Source organism: Euleptes europaea, chromosome 5 (assembly GCF_029931775.1).
Source record: "Euleptes europaea isolate rEulEur1 chromosome 5, rEulEur1.hap1, whole genome shotgun sequence".
Classification (NCBI taxonomy): domain Eukaryota; kingdom Metazoa; phylum Chordata; class Lepidosauria; order Squamata; family Sphaerodactylidae; genus Euleptes; species Euleptes europaea.
The window spans coordinates 66,337,032-66,362,601 of record NC_079316.1 but is presented as its reverse complement, the minus strand read 5'-3'; the positions used below and the strand labels follow the sequence as shown (position 1 = coordinate 66,362,601).

General features: G+C 43.4%; 1 protein-coding gene across 1 annotated transcript in view; it reads right to left on the bottom strand.

Moving 5' to 3' along the window:
- GRK5 (G protein-coupled receptor kinase 5) overlaps positions 1-14,836 on the bottom strand; it is a 206,610-nt gene extending 191,774 nt beyond the window's left edge. Inside the window, exon 1 of the mRNA XM_056849935.1 lies at positions 14,779-14,836. Coding sequence (XP_056705913.1) covers positions 14,779-14,830 — 52 coding nt within the window. The 5' untranslated portion in view covers positions 14,831-14,836. The remainder of the gene's footprint in view (positions 1-14,778) is intronic.
- Between the last annotated feature and the right edge of the window lie 10,734 nt (positions 14,837-25,570).

Here is a 25,570-nt window from a genome sequence, read left to right as displayed (position 1 = left end):
GTAAGTTTTAGATATACTTGTAGAATTTTTAGTAATATTTTTGTAATTTTATAGCTCCCACAAAGAATGGGCTGCTGAAATATTTTAATTGTTCAGAACGGCTGTTGTATAATTTTTGTATATAATATATGTATCACTTGTTATGTTGTTGTGTTGCACTTTTTTTGTAGTAATTTGATATCATTGAGCCTGCACTGTTTCTTTATTGCAATTATTGAATTAACGGTGATAGTGAGTCTTTTGTAACTAACCACCTGGAAGTTGGCATCACTACACACAACCAGCCTGTTTCAAATGAGCCTGGTCTCATAGACTGTTGCAAATAGATGGGCAGTTGTGGGCTAAGAAAAAAGCTGTCAAAATCACACGAAGGAATATGATAAAACACAGGGCTGAAAAGCACTCACTGCATTATATTTCTACTTCCATAATATAATTTCTTGCATTGTTTAATGTGTCATGTTTAATACTTATGCCTTATGTCAGATTTCTGAAATCCTAGTCCTATTACCTTGTTTATTATGTATCTCCTCATCTTATTGATTGTGCTGACTTACATTATGCAATTCGCCTTTCGTCTGGGTGAGAAAGGCAGACTACAAATAACAAATAAAATATCAGCGTTAAACTACAGTTACATATGTTGCTTTTGTTGATTTCTGATGGAAGGGCACAAGTCTTAAAAATGAGAAATCAAGTACATTTTTTTAAAAAACCCTAGAACAAAACAGGTGGGTTAGTGTGATGTACAGAACACATAGAGAAGCCTACAAGTGATGCAAAGTGGGAGAAAAAAGCAAGGAGAAGCGAAATGAGGTGGGAAATGTTAAATTGCAATTAATAGGGAAAGGTGACTTCACAAGAAAGGGGAGGTGTTGCAGGAGCTGACTTTAAAAAAAAGTTTTCTGGCAAAGCAAGATCTCTGAAACAAATGAAAAGAGTGGGAGAATAATCAAGTGATATGGAATATAACATCTGAGTGGTCATAGTGATTGTTTTCTCTACACTGAACTGTTTCATCTGAAATAGACTTTGTATAATGATTTAAAACAACTCTCTGCCCCCTCCCCACTTTCCCCTGGATTACAATTGCCAGCTGTTTTCTTCAGTTCTCTTAGAGTACCAATGGGAGAAAAAGAGAAGCATACCAAGGATATTCTTAAAGATACAAAGCTGGTGGTACAGCCTCCTCTTAGACGGTCCTCTGTAACTCAAATAACTAAACAGACAACTTCTCCTGTAGCATCAGCAACTGTTACTACTAAGATGCCCCCAAAAGCTAAACCTGAAGTGACATTGACCTCTGTGTTTGAACTTTTAACTAAGACTCATCAGGATGTTACAGAAATGAAACAGGAGTTATCCCAGAATACAGCTACTACATCTCAAAACTCAGCTGCAATAGCTGCTCTGCAAGATTCAATCTCATCCCTGACTGTCAGATAAGATAGGGTCGAAACCAAACTTAAAAAAAATAATACACAGGAAACTAAAGAAATCAAGAAAAGGCATGCATATCTTTTAGACTACAAAATTCTGGCTGACATTTTTTTAAAAAAACATTTCATTAGAAAAAGATTATTTAAAATTTGGGATAAATATAAATTAAATTTCGAAAATAAAATACCACTTTGGACTGATACTATAGATAGGATAAATAGATTAAATATATATCCCACCTCATATAATCTGAAATACAGAGACATACTTTATGTACATAATAAAGAAATTATCCTAAAAATTAAAGAAGATATAATTTGTTGCAGCAAAGATTGGTACTCATACAATTTCAGGAATTATTCAAATCAGATTTAAAAAGAGGCATTCACCCTCAAAAATCATGGTTAGAAAAGGAAATAATTGAAAAAGAAGACAAATTTCTATCGAAATTTTATAAATTTCTTATGTTAGCGACAGAGCAGGAAGTAGTAAAAGATACCATGGTGAAATGGGCCCAAGATACAGGGCAAAATATAAATATGTCTCAATGGGGAAAAAGCTGGAATCAAACACAAAAATTCACTCCCTGTATTAGCTTAAAAGAAAATTACTATAAAATGTTTTATAGGTGGCATTATTCGCCAAGAAGACTACATAGGTCTAATAATAGAATTCCATCACACTGCTGGAAATGCAGAAAAAAAGAAGTAAATTATATACACATGTGGTGGGAGTGTAAAAAAGCCAAAAAGTTTTGGTCAATGATTAGTCAAGAATTCAGTAAGATATTAAAAATTAATATTAAAAAGAGTATTCCTTTATGTCTTCTGAATATTATTGATAAAGCAATATATGCTGACAATATGGTCTTTCTCATGTATGCTACAACAGCAGCAAGAATAACTTTTGCTCAGAAATGGAAGAACAGCAAGGTTCCAAAGAAGGAAGATTGGATCTTTAAACTTTTAGATTACAAAGAGTCCGCTAGATTGACTGCTCTTTATGAGGACAAAGATTTGGACAAACATGAGTCAACATGGATGCCATTTCAAGACTATATCAAATCAAAATATGGTATGAAAATATGATTGGACTACATAAATTTATGAGTCTTAAGACAAATATTATTTAGATATTGGTTTATTATGACAGTTTTTTACATTTACAATTGTTTTAATATAGAGTAATTTACAAAATGCGGGACAAAATTGAGACAAGAATATCAACCAGAATAAGCTTGGGAAGTCAAAATAGAGTATACATGACTATTTTTTTGTATAGTTTGAAAGTTTCAGTGAAGAATTTTTGACATGGTTGGATTTTGGATTTCATTGTTTAATTTTGGATTTCAACTGTAACTTAATTTTTTTTCTTTTTTGTATTTCCTCTATTGTTGTATCTTATTAAAGTTAATTAAAAAAAGCTGAACTTCTGATATTCAGACTGTTATTCCCTAGAGACACAGCAGCAGAAGAGTTGGTTTTTATATGCCGACTTTCACTACCACTTAAGGAAGACTCAAACTGGCTTACAATTCCCTTCCCTCCCCACAACAGACACCATGTGAGGTAGGTGGGGCTGAGAGAGCTCTAAGAGAGCTGTGACTAGCCCAAGGTCACCCAACTGGCTTCATGTGTAGGGCTAGGGGAACCAACCCGGTTCACCAGGTTAGCATCCGCCGCTCTGGCGTGAGGAATCAAACCTGGTTCTCTAGATTAGAGTCCGCTGCTCCAAACCATCGCTCTTAACCATGCTGGCTCCACATAGTGGTCTCTCTCTCAATCCTTTACACAGGACATTAGAATGAATTTCAATTTTACACCTGACGTAACTACAGGGACTGTACCGACCTGATTTCACTCAGCTAATTACAGTTCCCAGGGCTGAGTAAGCGGATCCCTGCAACTAATCAACATTTTCCGGCTGGTGCTCGGAGGTGATCTGGAAAGCTAGATAACTGTGGGTGTTGACAGAATTTGATTTCCCACCCTCTCAAAGAGGGAAGCAGAGTTTATCCCCCCCCCCCCCATTACTAGAAGACAGAAAGATTTTCAAGCTATCTGAATGGACATGAGAGGAATCATGGCCCTGGAGTAACCTTGCAGGACACCCTTGGGCCTCAACTGGACATACGGTGAATCAGGGCACTGGATCGGCTGACTGACTGGTCAGGAATTAGTTCACATGAGATCAAAGACCACCCTTCCTAATGTAACAGATCACTTAGGAAGTCAGCTCAACAGCTAAGCAGCTTTGGCGTGGTTGTCCTGAGTCAGAAAAGGAGCATGGTAAACTATTGGCATAGAAACGTATGTTCTTGACTTTTGAGGAGCGAACACATCCAGTCCTCCATTATATTACACATTCACAATCTGGTTTGGTCTCACATCTATTTCAACGGCATTTAAAGGATGTATTTACATATTTTGAAAGATTCTGTCCTGCCTCTCCAGGGAACCAGGGCTGACAGACAGAGAATATATTAGACAAAAAGCCTGGATTTCTGCAGGAAAGCTATCCAGATTGATACCCCACCCGAAGCCTAGTTTAATACCAACCGTGTGCCAAGGCTCTGCTGTCCTGCACAGTCTGTTCTGTGGTATTATTTTGTCCATGCACAGATGCGGCACCAGGCCCCAGAACTCACCTGATGTGGCACCTGCACAGCTTCCACCAGAGATTGGGGTGATGCCCCCAGTGGGTCATCTCTCACCAATTCTGGTTAAAGAGGAACATCACTCTTTTCCTCCAGTGTGGTGTAGTGGTTAAGAGTGGTGGTTTGGAGCAGTGGACTCTGATCTGGAGATTTGATTCCCCTTTCCTCCACATGAGCGGCGGAGGCTAATCTGGTGAACTGGATCTGTTTCCCCACTCCTACACACTTAGCCAGCTGGGTGACCTTGGGCAAGTCACAGCTCTCTTAGAGCTCTCTCAGCCTCACCTACCTCACAGGGTGTCTGTTGTGGGGAGAGGAAGGGAAGGTGATTGTAAGCCGATTTGAGTCTCCCTTAAGTGGTAGAGAAAGTCGGCATATAATAACCAACTCTTCTTATTCTCCTTCCTTTTTCAGACGACACAAGGCAACAGAGGAGATATACTTAAAAATCATAACATGGAACGTGGACTGTGGCTGCAGTATTATTATTTTTTTAAAAAAGAAACGCTAGAGAAATTCCATAAGCCTTGAGTATCTGTTGGCCTGAACGGCTTTCATTCTTACGACATTCCGTAAGACTGTTCCATAATGAGAAGAATTTGAATGTAATTAGTTCCAGTTGTGTATGCACCACTACACTCTTATACATGGGCGGGGGGAGAGATGCTGCGCAGCTGTGAACCTCACCGGCTAATTGCTTGTTTTCTGTTTGGAAGCAAAGTAGATAAAGCAAAATTCAACAAGACTAACCATCCCATCTATTAAGGGCACACGCATTTCCAATCTGTCTCCGTTCCTGGTCGGCATTCTTGGAATGAAGCGCTAAACCCATGCAATCCATAGATTATATACTGCTTGTGTGTTAAAAGCCGGCAGCAGTGCAAATGCAAAATGACCCTGTTTTTGTGCTAACTGTGATGGAGTTAGGACTGGGGGAAGGGGGGGACACTCAGTGCCAAAAGGAAATCTAAGCCCAAACCCTGCACCAAGTATAACCATCATAACTATACCAGGCGACAATGTCTGGGATGCAGCCATCGCTAATAAGCCAGGGTGTGAGCTGACTGAGCTTGTTAAGTGTGCTTTATCCCTATTTATTCTTAGATAACCCATGGCCCGCTATAAAAATATTAGCTAGTGGTTTATTATACATTGCTACTATGACTAGCCTCGGATATGACAATTGTTCTATTAGTAAAGAAATTGGATGTCTTCCAGCCATTCAGCCATAGCTCAGTGGTAGAGCGTCTGCGTGGCATGCAGAAGGTTCAATCCCCGGCATCTCCAGTTAAAGGGACTAGGCAAGTAGGTGAAGAGAAAGCCTTGAGACCCTGGAGAGCCACTGCCGGTCTGAATAGACAATGCTGACTTTGATGGACCAAGGGTCTGATTCCATATAAAGCAGCTTCATGTGTTCAAGGTCAGACTTTCCTTGGTTATGGGGCAAGATGAATTTTGACAGTCGTGCATTGCTATGTCAACCACAACTCCAAGCCTCTCACTAGCCATCAAATTCATTCTTTAAAAATGGAAGGTCAGTATGTTGGAGCTTTTTAAAAAATGGCTTTATTTTCAAACTTCCCTCTTATGCTCAAATATTAAGTTATTGCACATGCCCCCCACCAAATCAATTTAAGCATTCTAGGACTTCTGGCTGTCCTCTGCTGGGTGAGAGGGGATTGTCAGGTGATCCTATATTGAGTGGTAGAAGAAGAAAAGCACTCTTATCTTTTCCACATGCCAGTTACTCCTGATTTTCTTGGGAGTCGATCCATGATCGCTGGAATCAGTTTCAGCAGGGTTCTTCCACATGTGTGGTCTGCCCTCCCAGTTCATTTTTACAGTTGTGGAATCAGTTTATTTTCTTTTGCACAAAATGTCAGCTTTGGAGGGTGGACTCTATGGAGTTATTAGGGTTACCTGGTCCCATTTCACCACTGGCGGGAGGTTTTTGGGGCAGAGCCTGAGAAGGGCAGGGTTTGGGGAGGGGAGGGACTTCAATGCCATACAGTCAAATTGCCAAAGCGGGCAAATTATGCTGGCCATTGGCCGTAACAAACAAACAAGCCAAAGCGGCCATTTTCTCCAGGTGAACTGATCTCTATCGGCTGGAGATCAGTTGTAATAGCAGGAGATCTCCAGCTAGTACCTGGAGGTTGGCAACCCTAGGAATTATATACCCTGCTGAGGTCCCTCCCTTCCCAAAACTCCAACCTCCCCAGGATCCAACCCCCAAATCTCCAGGAATTTTCCAGCCCAGAGTTAGAAACCTTACCTGGGGGCGCAGTTGCTTACCATACCTGCACAGCCACAAGCAATGTTGGATCCAAGTCCCTAAGACTTTAGCAGCACTTGCTAGGGCTCGGCTTGCTCCTATTGCATGCAGCCAGCTATAATGCCCTTCTCTCCTTTCTCCTCGTTTGCCGGTGCACCAATACCTTCATAGGGAGGCTTCTTTTTTAGCACTCAGGCTAGGGTTGCCAACTTCCAGGCGGTGGCTGGCAATCTCACACTTTTACAACTGATCTCCAGCTGATAGAGATCAGTTCACATGGAGAAAATGGCCACTTCCACAATTAGACTCTATGGCATTGAAGTCTCTCCCCTCTCCAATCCTTGCTCTCCCCCCAAAATCTCCAGGTATTTCCCAACCTGGTGCTGACAACTCTAACTCAGGCCCAAAAGGTTGTATACCCCGTCTTACTGTATGGCTGAACAGGCAAGTTGTTTTTCAATTAAAAACGGGCTTAAATCCTACACATAAGGCCAGCTGTAATGCGATCATCAAAAAGCACTTCTGGTTTGCTGTGCAGTTTGCTATAATTCATACAACGCAGCCTCTGTATGTGTCCACACACAGTCCTATATACCACTTGCAATTAAATTATTGCAATTCTCTTGCAAAAACCCTCAAAGCTCTGTAACTTGTCTCCATACAAGGTATTTGGTAGGGCAGTAGCATGGTCAACCATGAAGGCCAAATGCTTATAGGTCCCAACAACTTTGGATGAGAATCTCTTTGTATGAGGCCATGCCAGATGTGGTCCAAATTATGTCTCGTCGGGTAGATGGAGACTGATTGTCATGTACTAAAGTACTTAAACATTTAAAATTGCTTGTTATCCACAACTCTGTTAAAGGCATACGGGAGATAAGATATGCCATGGCGAGAGATTTTTAAAAAAAATGAAATGTAAACACTAGGTCTCAGATGAAGATATTGAACAACCAATTAATCTGCTTCCAAATCTCTTCTCCTTTTCGCTATTTCCTCCCTTTACCTTTGGATCCATTTTCTTAAATAACTGGAGAATTAGTGGTCAAGTGTCTACATATTCAAATAAATAGGTACCTTTCCTACCTCCAGTTGACAGATTGCACTACTAATATGCATTCTGAATATAAAACCCTGTTTGTCAGCATAAGAGAAGCTGGCACACCAAAAGACTTGCATCGGCTTCCAGCACAAAGAAAAATGCACAGGCCCACTGAAGCAAATAGACGGATGCTGATCTCACTGTTCCAATTAGATCAAACGTAATGCCTTTCTGCTAGAACTGATTCTTGATGAAATAGCGCAGCATCCTGAATTGCGTTGCCATGATGATGTGGTTCATCAGTATACAATGCCATAGAAAAAGAGCGGCTACCTCCAAAGCTGCATTTAAGACATGCCAATGAGAATCTCACTCTGACGTTGGCAAGAGACAAGAAGACACGTCCTTTTTCTTTCAGCAGCAAAAATGCAAAATCAAAGACATCACCGTTCCAGCCCATGATACCTGCAGTTTAACTGCATGAATTCTAGACTGTTTCCTTGTACTCCCATCACATCAAATGTTTTTGTTATGCTCAAGGCTCCTCTCTTCAAAACAAACAAAGAGCTCTTGAGAATAAAGTCAGACTCCACACAAGAGGCAGTAAGGACTTATGCAGAAGATCACTTCAAAGCCCTTCTGAACTTGTCCTTCGCACATCCTGATTCAAGACAAGACCTTAATATCAAATATGCACATAATGGAAGAAGCAGGCTGCCTTGCTTGGAAGAAGCCAGAGAGAGAGAGAGAGAGAGCCAGTGTGGTTAAGAGCAGTGGTTTGGAGCGGTGGACTCTAATCTGGAGAACCGGGTTTGATTCCCCACTCCAACACATGAGCGGCGGAGGCTAATCTGGTGAACTGGATTGGTTTCCTCATTCCTACGCACAAAGCCAGCTGGGTGACCTTGGGCTAGTCACAGTTCTCTTAGAGCTCTCTCAGCCCCACTTACCTCACGGGTTGTCTGTTGTGGGGAGAGGAAGGGAAGGTGATTGTAAGCCAGTTTGACTCTCCCTTAAGTAATAGAGAAAGTCGGCATATAAAAACCAACATATACTTTACCACTGAGCTGAAGGCCCTGCTGCAGAACGAAGTGGTAAAGCCGAAGCAGTGCTTATGATGGTACTATGGATTGTACCACTTCAGACTGCCAGAGAGGGATTAAATTTCTCTAGAGAAACAATTCCTTGAAAATGGGAAACAAGAACAGCCTGCAAAATTCTCTCCCTGGCCACACTACTTCTTAAATTTCATGAAGGTTTTATAAGGGGGCATGTGCCCCCCCCCCCATTGGAAGAGGTACAGCCGTCAGAATTCGACCACCTTTTTCTGCCACAAACCAGTTCAATAGCACAGCACAGATATGAGGTAGGAACGTGTACCTAGGCTATTTTCAGGAGTACGTTGAATGTGCTTAGGTTTTAAATTAACCTTTTAAATCACGACGCTTAGGTTTTAAATTAAACACTTGCTGTAATTTAATTTTTTTGATACTTTATGCTGATGGCCAAAACACATTAACGTTTAATAGGAACTGGTTTTTTACAAGGGGCTGATTTTTACAAGGGGCATATTCCATTAACAGGAATGATGGAGGTTAAGAACTACACGGTCCAGAGCTCTGTACCAAGTTTTTTCACTTTGAAATTAAATAGAAAATCACTTGGTTCCTCAGAGGTCACAAGAATTTCCCTTGATGAGGAAAAGTTACCTTCTTCTTGAAGCAACAACAGTAGCTGCTCTTAATATTGCATATAATGTCTGTGGCACAGGATACCACATGCCGCATTCCACTGTAATGGCTTGTGAACCATACTGAACACAAATTATAACAGTAGTATGCAAGACATCGTGCCGTTACAGCAAAGTTACAGAAACCATGGGCATCAGCTTTGGGCTGTCATTTCAGTGAATTCCCCCTTGTTAAGTGCAGGCTCATGCTGTTCTGGAGGTGCTCATTTCAGTTCTTCGGATACCAAATACTTCCTGAGGATAAGATACATCACCTTGTGTGTGTTAAGTGCCGTCGAGTCGCTTCCGACTCATGGCGACCCTATGAATCAATGTCCTCCAAAAAGTCCTATCTTTAACAGCCTTGCTCAGGTCTTGCCAACTGAGGGCTGTGGCGTCCTTTATAGAGTCAATCCATCTCTTGTTGGGTCTTCCTCTTTTCCTGCTGCCCTCAACTTTTTCTAGTATGATTGTCTTTTCCAGTGACTCTTGTCGTCTCATCACATGACCAAAATACGACAGCCTCAGTTTAGTCATTTTAGCTTCTAGGGTCAGATCAGGCTTGATTTGATCTATAACCCACTGATTTGTTGTTGTTGTTGTTTTGGCTGTCCACAGTATCCGTAAACACTTTCCTCCAACACCACATTTCAAAGGGATCTACTTTCTTCCTATCAGCTTTCTTCATTGTCCAGCTTTCACATCCATACATAGTAATAGGGAATACGATGGCATGAAGTAACTTGATCTTGGTCGCCAGTGACACATCCTTACCCTTAAGAATCTTTTCTAGCTCCTTCATGGCTGCCCTTCCCAGTCTCAATCTCCCTCTGATTTCTTGGCTGCAGTCTCCCGTTTGGTTGATGATGGAGCCAAGGAATAGAAAGTCTTGAACGATTTCAATTTCCTCATTGTCAACCTTAAAGTCACTGCCATTCCCTAAAAAAACCCAAAAAACCGAAGCCCAATCGAATTTAGTCTCAGATGTCTATTTGCACCAAAAGTGTTGATATTTAGGTAAGTCAGGTGCCAAGAGCTGAACTCCACAGGGGATACCGGTGTGATTGTGAATGTGGTGGTGGAAAGTGATGTCAAGTCACCGTCAAATTATGGTGACCCCCATAGGGTTTTCAAAGCACAGGACTTCAGAGTGGTTTGCCATTGCCTTCCTCTGCGTTGTGATCCTGGACTTGCCTGGTGGTCTCCCATCCAAACACTAACCAGGGCTGACCCTGCTTAGCTTCTAAGATGGGGTTGACCTGGGCCGTCTAGGTTAGGGTAACTGAACAGATGTCTTAATGGCATATATACAGAGCTTTCAGTGGCTAATACAAACCTTTACAATTTAAATAACATGGAAGACTTACAGGCTTCTTTGCAGGCCCATTGCTTAGAAGGAATTCACACTGTAAGACGAACCTTTCAAGTGTCACATATTAATAGGAAGAAAAATCATTTCAGTGTTTGAGAAGCTGCAGCTGGTATCTGATGAAGGGAGCTGTGACTCTCGAAAGCTCACACCCCGAAAATCTTGTTGGACTCCAAAGTGCTACTGGACTCAAATTTAGCTCTCCAAATGGTTTTGTGAAATCTTGAAAGGAGGGGAGGGAACGCTGCATTGTTCCAAGTTTCTACAACAACATTCATAAGCTATGGGCCCAGCAGGCATGTTTCACTGCTTGTTTCACTGCATGTGCTGCTCCACATGGGGACACTCATGAGAGGATTTCCAGAGCTCCTTTTGGGAGTACACTGAACCCCCGCCAACGGTGTTGCATCTCAGCTCTACTGCTGCAGATAATTTACCCACCGCATAAATGAACTCACAAAAAACACTGTTTGCATCATACTGACAGTTAAACAAACTGGTTGCACATTTTAAGCCATAATAGGTTGGCTCGCCATAATGGACTCGCTATAAAATGCAGAAACATTTCTCTTCAGTTACATTTCATATTCTTGACCCGGGAGGTAGAACCAAAAGGCTAAAGAATTGACAGCTTCCTCTCTATTCCATTAATCTTCCAGTCGGTCTTCCCAGCTGCTGTAGTGATATTTTGCTTCGCTTATCTCTCTAATTCCGTGAAACATCAAGGCCTCGGGACCATGCTATTATCTTAAGTGTCTGGGCAAGTACCTTGTGAAAGTTCAGCTTTTCAAACAGTCATGACATAGCAAGATCTATTCTTCATACTTCTTAATCTTGTTGAATGAGTCCCCAGCCCCCCACAACACTCCTAGGCAAGCCAAGAACTTGAAACGCTTCTTTCTATAACTGGTACACACTGGGTGAATGTGGACTCAAAAAGGATGCGTTACCAGAAAGAAGTTTACCGCACAGTCAAGGTCTCCTTAAATTAAACCTTTTATAGGGGTGTTTTTTAGGTATATAGTGCAAAGTATTGTTTTGTATTGACAGCTGTGTATTTTGTGTGTGGGGCTATAATTGTCTCGCTTGACTTATGCTGGTTATGTACCGCAATAAAGCTTGACTGACTGACTGAAATTAAACCATTAAGCACTGAAAAATAAGCCATTAAAAATACAGCCAGTGGTTCATAACAAATTTTTAAATAACACTAACATAGCTTAATTATTTATGTTCTGCAGAAACCCATTTTGGTGCGAGTGCACAGATTATGCTTGGAATATTCTCCTTGGAATAGTCTCCTTTTTTATGTTTTATACGTTGTGGCTCAGAACTTGACACAGAATCAGGAGATCACCACAGAGTACAATGTTTTTCCTATTACCTAAGCAGCTGCATGTAACAATTTGTTTCTGGTGACAGGGCAGTTTATTCATTTATTTTAGAACCTTTATAGTCATCCTCTCTCAAGAAGACTCCAGTTATATGAATGCGTTTTCAAGTGGCCAACTTAATCGGTACCTTTTTATACACCAGCGACGCTCAAACAGGAGCACCAGTCACCAATGACGTGCCAAAATAGAGGTCAAGCTCATAGGGACAAATCTGGTTTGCTCCCATGGGTTTGCACAAAGATACTGCAATACTGTCTTGTTTTATTTTCAGTTCCTTTCTCAATCATCACTAGCACAGACTGACATTTTGCCCACTGCCAGGAACCTGACCGGTGTTTTCCTTACACTCTTCATCACAGTCCTGGTACCTCTTGCTGGGCCCAGAAAAGCTGATAGGAAGACAGTAAGAGAAATACGGTGTCACAGAGGCCTGTTGCACCGAAGGGTTACCGAAGCCTGTAAACCCACCACCAAGAGTGAGCGTAACCCTATAGTTATAGCCTTCTAAGTCATTAGAAGTCAATGGACTTGGTATAATTCTGCTTAGTGATGCACTGCAGAAGACTTCGTTCTGACAGCTAATTCAGGCAAGGCACTTTCCTTTCACGTGATCCCCCTCACCCCTGGGTAGAATGAAAATTATTAAAAATTCAAGCGTCTATTTTGTCATACTTAAATATGAGGGGAAGCCACTGCCGACAGACTGTCTTGTTGCAGAGAACAAGGTCCTCTGTGACTCATCCCCGAGACATCCCAAGCCCCTCTGAAGCTTGAGTTTGTAACAAACAGTTTAAGATTTACAAGCTCGACTTCATTTGCTGCCTCACACAGGAAATGAAGAAACCTTAGAAGAGTCTTTATGAAGCCTATCTGCACTTGCATTCATACATATGTTAGATTACATGATAAGTTTGGGCAAAGAGAACCACTCTACTTCTGCCTCGTAGAAATAATTCCGCTCCGAACAACTACCAATGGATTTCAGAGAAGAAGAAAACCTGCCAAAAGGTACAGAAGTTTTCCCCAAGACGTATCACTGTATAATACTTTTCGGCCACTAGGGGGCCCATCACAGATGTTTTCTCTCTGACCATTTTCCTCCTTAGCATTTAGTCAGTAGCAAGACTGTATGCTGCCGCCTATACAAATACTAACATTGCTTTTGCCATGCAAAAATGGGGCTGAAAGCACTGAGAAGTGACTATGCTTACTGGTGTAAACAACGCCTGTTCACTGCATTTTATTTACCACCCCCAAAACATCACCTGTCCATTTTACTCGTGACAAATCATAACAACCCCCCAATAGTACCTATATTGTTATTACATATGGGCAATCAGGGTAAATGCACAAATTTTAAATGGGTGGCAGTCCAACCAGCATCCGTTACAAGATCCGTTACAAGTTAGAGTAAATGCAACCACTAGATGCATAAAATTTCCAAGGGAAGATGCTATAATACAGGGACTATCTGCTAGTCCCCCCTCCATCCATTTATGCAATCTGGACCACAGACTTAAAATAAGTGACTACCAGTTGGATTTCTATCAATCTATATTTAAGCATCACTGTGTAGCCATGGGGCTAGAGGCATGGAAACAAAAGGATGATATTAAATGCCCCACCCACCGCTTGATTAAAGGTCACCAAGAGTATGGCACCAGTGAAAATGCATGCCTTCCAGTGAAAGCAAGCAATTGCTCCTCCTCTTTAATAGATAAAGATCACTCCTCTGCATTGCCTTAGCCTAAGGGGTTTGCATCGGCTGAGAATGGGCAAGTGGTCCCTGGTTCTGGCCATGGTTCCCATCCCCCAAATCCGTCAAGTGAATGAAAGCTGAAAATAGTGTTCAGAAGGTATTCTATCTGGAGCTTTTCTGATGCGACTGCCTCACAGAGGATATCCTCTTTGGGAGGTTCAGTTAGAGCAGAGAGGGAGAGAGGGAGGGAGGCACCCCCACCCAGTCATTCAAGAACAGAAAGCCACTTCCCCTAACCAGATGATGCTGGGTTGTAAAGCAGATTAGAGCCGTTTCCAGCGATGACGCCGGAGGTGGCCATCAATTATATCCCAGCGATCAAGCAGAACCGAGGTGGGCATCAGAATCTTTCCTGCCGTCTCTTCCCGGCAAGGATTTGACTCTTTCTGCAAATTTTATTATGCACACACGAAACAATGCAGCATATGCAAGGGGGGAAAAAATAACCACCCCCAAAACCAAAAAAACTAAAACCCTCCTCTGTATTATTTTGCACTGCTGGAGACTCTTTTCCAGGCAGTGTGCAGGCTAATTGCCTCTCGCCTTACTCCATTTGCATCTATTCCTCCTCCTTTCCCCTGTCAAGACGGGGTGATGTTTTATTATATGCTTCTTCTTTTTTAAGCCTTTAGGAACGAGTTTTTGCCCATTCCCCATTCAATCAATGCGGATCAAGAGCCCACAGGCTCGGGAGCGCTATATCTCCAAAAGCACAGCGTGTGCGTGTGTGCTAAAGGTGGCACGAACGCATTTGCAGCCGACCTTTCAAAAACAATACCTGCTCGAGGCACATACGTTGCAAAGACAGGGCTAGAGAAACGGGGAGGGAGAGAGTAGCTGCTCCGTGGACCCGACCCCCCCCCCTCGGTTTCTTTCCGCTGCCTCACTCCCAGCCCCCCGCTATCCAGATCCCCTCCCGGGGTGCATGTGCCTCGAACACGGGTGGCCACCGGCGCAGCCCCCGAGAAGCCGGAGAGCCCCAGCCCCGGAGGCTGGGCTCGCCTCCCGCTCGCCGGCACCTTTCCTCCCCTCCGTCGCTCCTCGCTGGCCTCGCAGGACGGGGAAAGGCGAGAGGCGCGCAGAAGATGCTCCCGGCCGCAGCCCCGGCGCTTACCTTCCCTGGCTTTGAGCAAGACCGTGTTGGCCACGATGTTTTCCAGCTCCATTGACGAGCTCAGCGGGCGCTGCGGCGAGAGGGGCTCCCGGGGGGGGGGGAGAGAGAGAGAGAGGCGGACCGAGCAGCCCCCTTGCCCCTAGAGCATGGTGCCGCCTGCCTGCCTGCCTGCCTGCCCTGCGTGCCAGGCGCTCGGTTCCCCCACGCTACGTCTCCGGGCTACTCCATTCTCCGCGCCTGCATGCAAAACCCGCTCCCTCCTCCCCTCCTCTGATGGTTTAAGGTTTCAGATGCTTCCACCTCCCCGGGGGTGTGGTGCTCCGGAGCGGGTTCCGCAGCATTGCGCAGACGCCGTGCTCAACAGCTGGCTGGTTCCTTGGCTTTTCTGGGACGCGCATGTCGGGAGATGTAGTCTTTTGTGTAGATCCCGGGCGCTGGGTTGTTGGTTTTTTTGTTTTTTTTTTGGGTGGGGGGTGCCGGCCTTTCCCGCGCGTGCACACAGGCCGTGGGTGGGCGACCCCCTGCTGCTGCCGCCTTGTGCAATTTAAATAGCCACACCCTTCTAAGCCCATGAACCGTAAGGCCATTGACGCATGGGAGGTTTTGCCTTGGATTTGCCGATCTCTAGATGCACGTTTTCCCCATCAAGATAATTCACACTGGGTCGCCGTGTTAGTCTGTCTGCAGTAGTAGAAAAGGGCAAGAGTCCAGGAGCACCTTAAAGACTAACAAAGATTGGTTCTTGTAGGTTATCCGGGCTGTGTAACCGTGGTCTTGGTATTTTCTTTCCTAACGTTTTGCCAGCAGCTGTGGCAGGCATCTTCAGAGGAGTAACCCTGAGTGTTACTACTCTGAAGATGCCTGCCACAGCTGCTGGCGAAACGTCAGGAAAGAAAATTCCAAGACCACGGTCACACAGCCTGGATAACCTTAAAGCACCTTAAAGACTAACAAAAATATTTTCTCACTGGGTAGCCGTGTTAGTCTGTCTGCAGTAGCAGAAAAGGGCAAGAGTCCAGTAGCTCCTTAAAGACTAACAAAAATATTTTCTGGTAGGGTATGAGCTTTCGTAAGCCACAGCTCACTTCTTCAGATACTGTGGCTCACGAAAGCTCGTACCCTACCAGAAAATATTTGTGTTAGTCTTTAAGGTGCTACTGGATTCTTGCCCTTTTCTACTATTTTCACCATCATAATTCTCAAAACTCAAAATAAGCCCTAGGGTTGCCAGGTCACTCTTCATCACCAGCTGGAGGTTTTTTGGGGCGGAGCCTGAGGAGGGTGGGGTTTGGGGAGGGACTTCAATGCCATAGAGTCCAATAGCCAAAGCAGCCATTTTCTCCAGGTAACTGATCTCTATCAGCTGGAGATCAATGGTAATTGCAGGAGATCTCCAGCTAGTACCTGGAGGTTGGCAACCCTAATAAGACCCCATGCAGAATTTCGAGAATTCGGATGGGGAAAATCTGTGTCTAGACAGCGATAAATCCAAGGCAAAACCTTCCATGCATATATAGCCATAGTGTGCTAGAGTTGCCACCAGGCCTGGAGAAAAAGAGCAGGATGTTTTTTTCCTGCAGGCAGCTGTCAACCCTTCTGCTTAGGATGGCACTGCTAGAAAGCAGTCCTAAACAATCTACTCAGTGTGGCTTACGCCTGTAAAAGTGTTCTTAAAATGGCACTGTTGGAAGGGAGATTCAAATGTGATTTTAATAGTTTCTCTGGACCGAGCAACGTTGGTGTATGCTTATTTAACAGGCACACAACACCTATTACGCATTTATCACATTTAGTTTCACTGACTCCAAGGAATGTTTACCATAGTTTTGAACATTCATGCACCTTCAGGCAATGTCCTGCGGGCCTCACAGTCAGAAAAAGCAGCAACACTCTGCCTCAAAATGCAGGATGGACAGAAAACTGGCATGCATTACAATAAACATAGTCTTGGGAATCTAGACCCAATAGCTTGTGGGTTCGGATTGCTGTGACTGTCAGACTTTTGCCAGAGGGTTCCTATTAAGATGATGGATACTCCTGAGGAAATAAGTTATACTGAATAATGGGAATTATTCTGAGTAAGTATGTATATAGACTTGGGTTGTGTGTTTCATGGAACTATTCAGAGGTAAACATTTTGAATGCTGTAGCCAAGGGTAGAGCTACTTCACACATTACACAAACGTGGGATCCCCTTGCCTTTCTATAGTGAATGACCACATATTTTCTGTAACATGTGAAGGAAATTTGCATGTCCAAAACACGCTTGATAAATATGCCTTGAGCTGTACTGGTAGAAATGCAGGGACCTTTTTTTTGCTTTTGGGCGAAAACACATGGTCGCTTTAGCCTCCTTTATTCCCTGTTTCAGACAGGATTCAGCCAGGATCGAACGCACATTCAGCGAAACGCATGCGTTCGCTCCTGGCTGAATCCTGGCTGAAAAAGGGAATAAAGGAGGCTAAAGCGGCCGTGCATTTTTCGCCCATTTGTAACAAGGAAAAATCCTGATCTTACTGACATCAAAGCCTTTGCAACTTGGTTAAGAATGATTTTGCAACAGGTATGTAATCAGACGTAACTGACTTTAGAATAGTCCAGCTGATGAGAGTGGAAGCCGGGCTTTTAAAAGTGTAGATTATGGCTGGATGACCAATTAACTGCTGGATTTACCAGGACACATGTTTCTACGGCTGTAACAACTCCTTTGGGTCAGTGGCAATTCAGTAAGAAGCTTTCCATGTGGACTCCACACACACGTGTTGCACAATCCCTGCAGTGGTGCGACAACTCTCCACAAATTAGGCTGAATCACATGGAAAACAGCTTTCAAGTGTTACAACTACTGCATGGTCACATGGAAGCAATTCCCAGTGCCTTCTGCATTTGAACTGGCCCTTAGCCGTGTCCCCCAGCTGACTGGCTCCTTCCTGCATAGAGTCACATTTGTTTACAGTGAGCCTTTTAAGACATAAAAGATGGTTATGAAATCTCATGAGAACCATGATTTGGATACTTGCATGTTTGGAAACAAGTCCAGAATTTCTGTCTTTTCTCAGGAATGATTAATAACATTACTTCAGCAACAGCTGTGAGAGACATCCAGTTAACTGACCACAGCAATACCCACAGTAGGAGGAGGCATGATAGATTTTGAGTTGTACCATTGTGCCATCTAGTGGCTTCTTTAAAGGGAAGAGGAAAGGCTGTACCTAACTTGGACATGTCAAATCAAAAATATAATTCATATTGCAGGGCCTTTTCTGTGGTAGCTCCATAGTTGTGGAATCTTGATTTGAAAACGCACAGCATATTTTTTCCCCCTCAAGGAGATGATTTATCTGTCATTCAGGCCAGGGAGTTTTAATCCCACTTCCCAATACATTGTCACCTAACTTTTTTCTGTAATAGTAAAACACAGTAGCAGGTAAATTTTTTCAAAATTATTGTTTTCCTCATCCTGGAGAAAAATGCCCTGTCCCTTTAACTGAGGCTTAACAGCAATCATTTAGCAGGTGGTATTCCTTACCTCCATATGCCCATTTTCACTCATTAAGCCTCTGTTAAAGGGGCAGAACATTTTTAAAAGGCATGTTAGCAACCCTAGTTACCATATACCTATCTTGTATAAGGAACGGGGGAGTGGTTCACAGGCACCTTCCTCCACCCCAACGAGGGTTGCCAACCTCCAGGTACTGGAGAAAGAAGGAACCTATGCTGAAAATAGTGGTAACTGTACAAAGAGGCAGCACGTGGCTCAACATAATAAATATCAATATCAAAAAACAACAATTGTGTTTGTCTTACTGTCAAATGTATTGAAAATAGACCACCAAAACAAATGAAAAGTGTGTCAAAAAACACACACAATAGCCTCGCAGGGCTAGCCTCGCAGGGCTTATAAGGCAGTGCCAATAGGCTGAAAATATAGGAAAGCCGAACAGCTAAACAAAAATAAAGCCTCCCAGGCTGAATATAAACCAAAAAAGATATGGTTATAAGCAATACACAACAATAGTGGTGGTTGTAAGCAATACACAACAATTGTGGTATTACAATCACAATAGTAACAAAACAAAACAACAATGCGGTCCAAGGTGGGTCCGTCGCAAAGATGCGTTTCGAATCTTCTTCAGTTTGCCGACCCTGAGGATTTAAAGGGACCATACCTTTCTTAGGAAACAGACATTTCATGCAATGTTATGAAACAACACTATTAACAACGTTTATCTAAGCAATTTTAAGAAATTAGAGGCTTTAAAGGCTTACCAGCTCTGTGTATGTAATCCATGGCTTGAGTGTGTAAGCAATGACCTTACGTCTCACTGAAAGAGCCAGTGTGGTATAGTGGTTAAGAGTGGTGGACTCTAATCTGGAGAAACAGGTTTTCCCCCCACTCTTCCACATGAAGCCAGCTGACAGCCCATTCCTGAAATTTGGGCCAAAAGGCCTTAGGAGGCCGAAGCCGGTGCAGGGGCCCTCACCACCGGTGCCTGGAAGACGCACGCCGGTATAAGTGGCCCCAGCGTGCAGGCCCGGGCACCAGTCCCCAGCTGCCACCGCTGCAGCGCCAAGGCCAGACACTGCGGCAGCCTCCCACCGGCCTCAGGCACAGGCCCCGGGAGGCATGACGGCGCCCAGGGAGGCATTCCCGGGGGGTAAAGGCACCTGGAGGGGGGCGGGGACGATGTTAGTCAGCCTCCCGAGCCGAAACGGCCCGGGAACGCCCCTTTTTTATTTTCTTGAGATACGCCAGCTTTTTGCTGGCATATCTCCAGTGCAACCTTCAAAGGGTTGCACGTTCTTTTTGCGCCTGGTAGAGTTTTCGGCGGTGCTGAAACCCCCTTAGGAGGCAACGCCGCTGGGTTGCCTCCTAAACCCGGCGCAGGCATTCCTTTCAGGAATGCGCTGTGAGTGACATTGGGCCAGTCACAGTTCTCTCAGAACTCTCTCAGCTCCGCTTACCACACAAGGTGTCTGTTGTGGGGAGAGAAAGGGAAGGTGATTGTAAGCAGGTTTAAACACCTTAAAGATTGTTGGGAACACAATGCGAGTTCCATTTCTGTCAGACAGTTAAGAGTTAATTTGTTTATATTGATTGTTTAGTTAGTCTCAAGAAAACGATGTAATGACATGTGTCTTTATTCTATTGGTCAGCAATTTCTAACAAAGATAGAGAAAAGCAGGGTGTAAAAACCAATTCTTTTTCTTCGTCTTGATGAGTAGGGTTGCCACGTCCCTCTTTGCCACGGGCAGGAGGTTTTTGGGGTGAAGCCTGAGGAGGGTGGAGTTTGGGGAGGGGAGGGACTTCAATGCCATAGAGTCCAATTGCCAAAGCAGCCATTTTCTCCAGGTGAACTGATCTCTATTGGCTGGAGATTAGCTGTAATAGCAGATCTCCAGATAGTACCCGGAGGTTGGCAACCCCATTGCCAATATTCCTATTTCAAGGAAAACAAAATGATTCTGTAAGTTTGCAGATGTAACACTGTAGAAATAAATAGGTGCAAAACTGTTATATCTAATAACTGGGCTGATTAATGACTTTGAATAAACCTTTTGTCAGAAAGTAACGCATTGATTGTGTCTGGCTCTTTCCAAGTAACAAACCCTAAAATTAATTGACTATGCAAAACACTATTCAAATTCAATTACGCCATGTCAACATTTGCTTAAATAATCTGAAAGGATATGGTTCCCTGGGTACAGTGATTATTTCATCTTTCTCAGAGTGATGGGCATAGCACAGTGGCAACACACTTAGTATGCATGCAGAAGGTCCCAGGTTTAATCCTTGCTGTCTCTATCTAAAAAAGAAACTTCAGATTGTTAAGGCTAGGAGAATTTCTTTTCTTTTCTTTTTTTTGCCTTTGATCCTGGAGGACTGCTGCTGACAGCATTTGGCTAGCTTCATCAGTGGGTAGCTGACGGCAGCATCAAACATTCTTTGCTGAATAAGTGTCCAGAAGTCTTGGGCAATCGAGGCCACTGGGGCCATCTTAGTAACATACCTGTATGCCAATTCAAAAGAGCTGGAGCATGTAGATGTGCATTCTCAGGGCCTATCCCACAGATATACAATTTCGTCCCACACAGACGTCACATTTCGGACCCACAGGCTTTGTTGTTTAAAGAAAAAGTTTCTCTTTCAGCAGCTTTTGTGGTATGGGCAGGATTACGTTGGTAAAGGATCTATAACATCTTGCTGAATTTTAACTAGATCCATGTTACCTTTTTTTTAATTGTTTTTTTATTAGCCGTGCTTATTAGTAGCTGATACCAATTACATGCTTGCCACCAGCTATGAAGAATGCATTACAAATTTAAATAAAATTGGTGACAGATCTTTGCTGAATATGCGCCTAAGTCAATTTTTGTAAATCAGAACTGATTCCTAGATCAGAATGCAAAGGATTGTAACAGTGCAACTGAGTACTATGTATATTTATTCAGAAGCAGGTCCCATTGCAGATTACTTTCTGTAAGCATGTGCACATCTGGTTTAATTCACTGAAGTGAATTCAGTGCGAAGGCATGATGTCAGTATCTAAAACGTATATTATGGTTTTTTGGAGGATAAATTTTAAATTACATCTCGCTCAGTATAGATTTCATTTGGAACTGATCGAGGGGGGTTGGGAAATTAAGCCTACAATTATAAACATATAAAGGGGATTTGAATGGGTGGGGGAGCTGCTTCACGGTCTCCTTTAGGAAGGAAGGTGTTTTTATTTTACAGCCAGTTGCAGGAACACTTCATAAAACAACTTTTGATTAGCACAGGCTAGGGAAGGCGGGGGGGAGGTCCAGCAGCCATCTTTTTGGAGGCGGAGGGGGTTTGTGAATGAAGCGCAAAGACGTGTTTTTTTCAGTACAAAAGCTGAGATTTGGCCTTGCTGCAAGAAGAAAAGAGGACGGGTAAATGGAGGGCTGTGTTATGAGCTGTTGCAGCTGATGAGTCACCAACTGAGTGGGCTTGCAGGGCTGCAGCTGGGAGCACTGCAGCAACAGACGGTCTCCTGTCTTCAAGCTAAAAAAATCCTGATTCTTAAGACAGAATTTGTGGTCCAGAGGTAACCAAAAACAACACCTTTGAATGGACTGTTTGTAGGGGGGAAGCCTGTTCCCCTGACTCTCTGTTTCTGTCAGAGCCATTTACTATAGGGATAGATAGCCCCCAGCTTTTAGGCTGCTTAGGGTCTTCCATACACATCAGTACGGCACCAATTGCTGGTTAGAACCCAGCAGCTCGTCTTTTTATTCAGATCAAATTAGGTTTTCTGATATCAACATTCCTTATTTTGAAAAAAACGGAGCAATTGGTACAAAGAGCCTTCCTTTATTTATTAAATTGGCAGCCTTTGTTTACAGGTATTTTCCAAACGGAAGCTTCAAGAGGGGCACTTGAGAGCAAATGAGCACATCTGCAGGGTCTCGAGACTTATTCCTACTGCTGACATATGAAAGACGGCAAACAAACGACACTGCTGGAGTGCAATTATATATCTAGCCGTTGCGGTCAGAGTTCTTCTGTGCTCGTGCCAACGTTTCAGAAAATGGCTCAAACTGTGTTTCCTTTGCAGAACGAAAGCTGCCAATTTCGCTGGTGTCCATCAGCTCATGATGATTTTTTTTTTAAGTACGCCCTGCAACATGATTAACAATTTGTTAGCCTTTAATTAATGGTGGTAATCGCAATGAGGTTATGGTCCTACAAAACTGGAGCATTGCATCAACATTCCATGATGTGTCATAATAGCGGGTTAGGAGTACGCTGGCCTCGTACGAAAACATCTGGCAAGCAGCCTGCCTACCATATAACACTTGCACATTCTCTGTGGATGTGGAAAGAATCTGCTGCCACCTAGCAATCGCAACAGGGCAATGGGTCTTATTTAAAACATTCCAGGCTCTCATGCTTGGAATTTTATATTGTTCAGATGTGAGGCCAGCATGTCAATGCTACACCCACATGTCCCGTTTCCAAACCCCCTTGTGAAGCTATTACTTAATTTAAAGCAGCCATTGCCAAATGATTCCACTAGCAATTCAAAAACTTCAAATTGTTTCCAGAAACACAGTTTAATACAGGCAGAGGAAAGAGGAAAGGCCAGCAGTTAACATAGGCTGTGCCTGGCCTTTAAAAGGTTTTCTGCTCTATGTTGTTTATCCACCAACAATATGTGGACGAATATATCCTTGTGAGGAAACAGGGCCGAAATGAATTGCTTTCCTGAATTTCCATTTAAATCTTATCTTTCACACTCTATTTAGGATTGCATTGGCAACTAAGGGCCCATTCCTGAAAATCGGGCCCAAAGCCCTTAGGAGGCCGACTAAGGCTTCCGCTGGCGCAGGGGCCCACACTGCCGGCGGCCAGAAGGCGCATGCTGGTGTTAGTGGCCCAAGCACCAGCGTGCAGGGCCGGGCACCATTCCCTGGCCGCCTCCTCCTCCCACTGGCCTCTGGCCACCGGCACAGGCCATGGTGGTGAGCTGGGAGGCATTCCGGTGGCCCGGGAGGTGTTCCTGGGGCGTAACGGCACCCCTGGAGGCGTTCCCGGGGCGTGACGGCGCCGGCTGGGGGGCGGGGCCAACATTAGTCATCCTCCTGAGCCCTTTCGGCTCGGGAACGCCCCTTTTTCTTTTTACAAAGATACGCCAGCGTGCAACCCTATGAGGGTTGCACGGGTTTTTGGCGCTGGGCAGAGGTTTCGGCACAGCCTCTTTAGGAGGCAACAGCGCTAGTTTGCCTCCAACGCCCAGCGCGGCCATTCCTTAATTCCTTGCGTTAATTAAGCTCAAGGGAGTCCTGCAAGATCTTAAGGGGACAAAAAGCCCCCATGAATAGTTTTGAGACTACAGATCAGAAAAATGTGCATCTGCTGAGTGGCAAACCCAGTGCAAGTTTCACCTGTATAAATGGCCTTAGAGTTGCCAACTGGCCCTTTCTCCATTGGCATGACTATTTTTTTCCTCCTGGCCTGTTGCCAGATGTTGTCTTTTTCATGTAATGCAAAGGGGCAAGTTTTTACCTATACGGTGCCTTTTAAGGCAAAAGAATTTGCTGGCTTGTGTCTTTTGCAGCAGCTTTTGCTTTAATTTTCAGCGGAGTCTTTTTTGTACCTCAAAAGCAACTTCTGTAAACACAGTAGCTACTGGCTGCTTGTTCCTGAAGTCTCCTCAGCCAGAAGCAAAAAGAACACAGCACCACTATAACTAGGAGTTTATTGTGTCCCTTTTGTGCAATCTAGCAGGTAAAATAATTCATTATTAAAAACTGAACTCATATTTAGTGCTGATTTTTACTAAAAAGCTTTCCCAAACCAAATTGTCAGGGTGTTTCAGTATCATTGTCTGATCATATGCATATTAATTCAGAAGTAAGTCCTACTGTGTTTAAGGGGACTTATTCTCCTGTCACTGAAGCTGTCCTACACTGAATCAGAACATTGGTACACTGACTGGCAGTGGATCTCAGATAGTCAGCTATGAGTGGCTTCCGGCTGAGCTACCAGAAATACATTTACCTTGACAGGCCAACACCGGAACTTGAAAACTTCCTGTATGCAAAGCATGGTGTACTGCTAAGCTCTAACTCCTCTCCTTAAACTGGAAAAAGTTATCTGAAACAACTATATATGGTTATCTACAAACTCTGTTTTCTGCTTTGCCACCTAAAATGTGCTAGTTTTTAAGGTGACACAGAACTCTTGATTCTTGGGGAAACGAATCAATCTTTTTCTCTTTCGTAATAATATTTTAATAGGTATTACAAACACCAACTAAAAGGGGAGATAACTCAAGAATGTGAAATTGCTGCAGTCAACGTATTTATTCACATTTAATATACTAATAGACAGTATATTAAGGAATTAAGCATTTAGAACATAGTCTGGGAAACCACTCAAATGTATCATCTGGTGGGACTTGCAAGACAGTTCCTTAGACAAACAGAGCATTTTCTATTTGCCCAGCCTTCTTACCTCTGAGCTCTACCTTGGTTGGTGGGCCCTGGGCCAGGCTCTGCCCCCTACCAAACCTTACCAGATTTGTGCCTTGCAAGTAGTTGGCAACTTAACTGTAATTCTGTTCACACTTCCTTAGCACAAAGAATGAAGTGAGGCAATTCTAACAAAAGGTGCTCATTCGAGCACTATATGCAGCCACGCAAACTAACAGAAAATGCCACAGTGACTTTTTTTGTATTAAAATTATTATTATTATTTTTAAAATAGCAGTGGAAACAATGCATAAAGCTGAACATAGTTCATTTTTCTTCCTTCTTTCCTTTCTTTCATTTATAGTCTGCATTTTTCACTGGGACTCGAGGTGGATTACACAGAATAAATCAGTACAATCTACTGAGTGGGACTTCCAGAAGACAATGGATTAGGATTTGACTTGTAGTGATCTAGAAACCAACCAGAGATGAAGCACAGCATAAGTATTAACATGACACATCAGACAAAAAACAAAACATAGTAGGAGTCTGCTATTGACAGGAGGCCTATGTAGAGTACATTATAGTAGTTTGCCTTGATGCTAACAATGGTGTCGATCCAGGTGACCAGATTGTCCGTATCAAGGTAGGGGGCCATATTCTGGGCTAGGCTGAGTTGCAAGGAGGGCATTAATGTTATTGTTCCAGTGTGAAACAAGCAAGATTAATCTTTCCACAAAAAGCGACCACAATGATTACTCTTTTGGGTCTTTAATGAACTGTGCTAATTTTATTAACAAAGAAATTAGCTAAATTATTTCCAGCCACTGGAGAACTAGTGGAGCTCAAC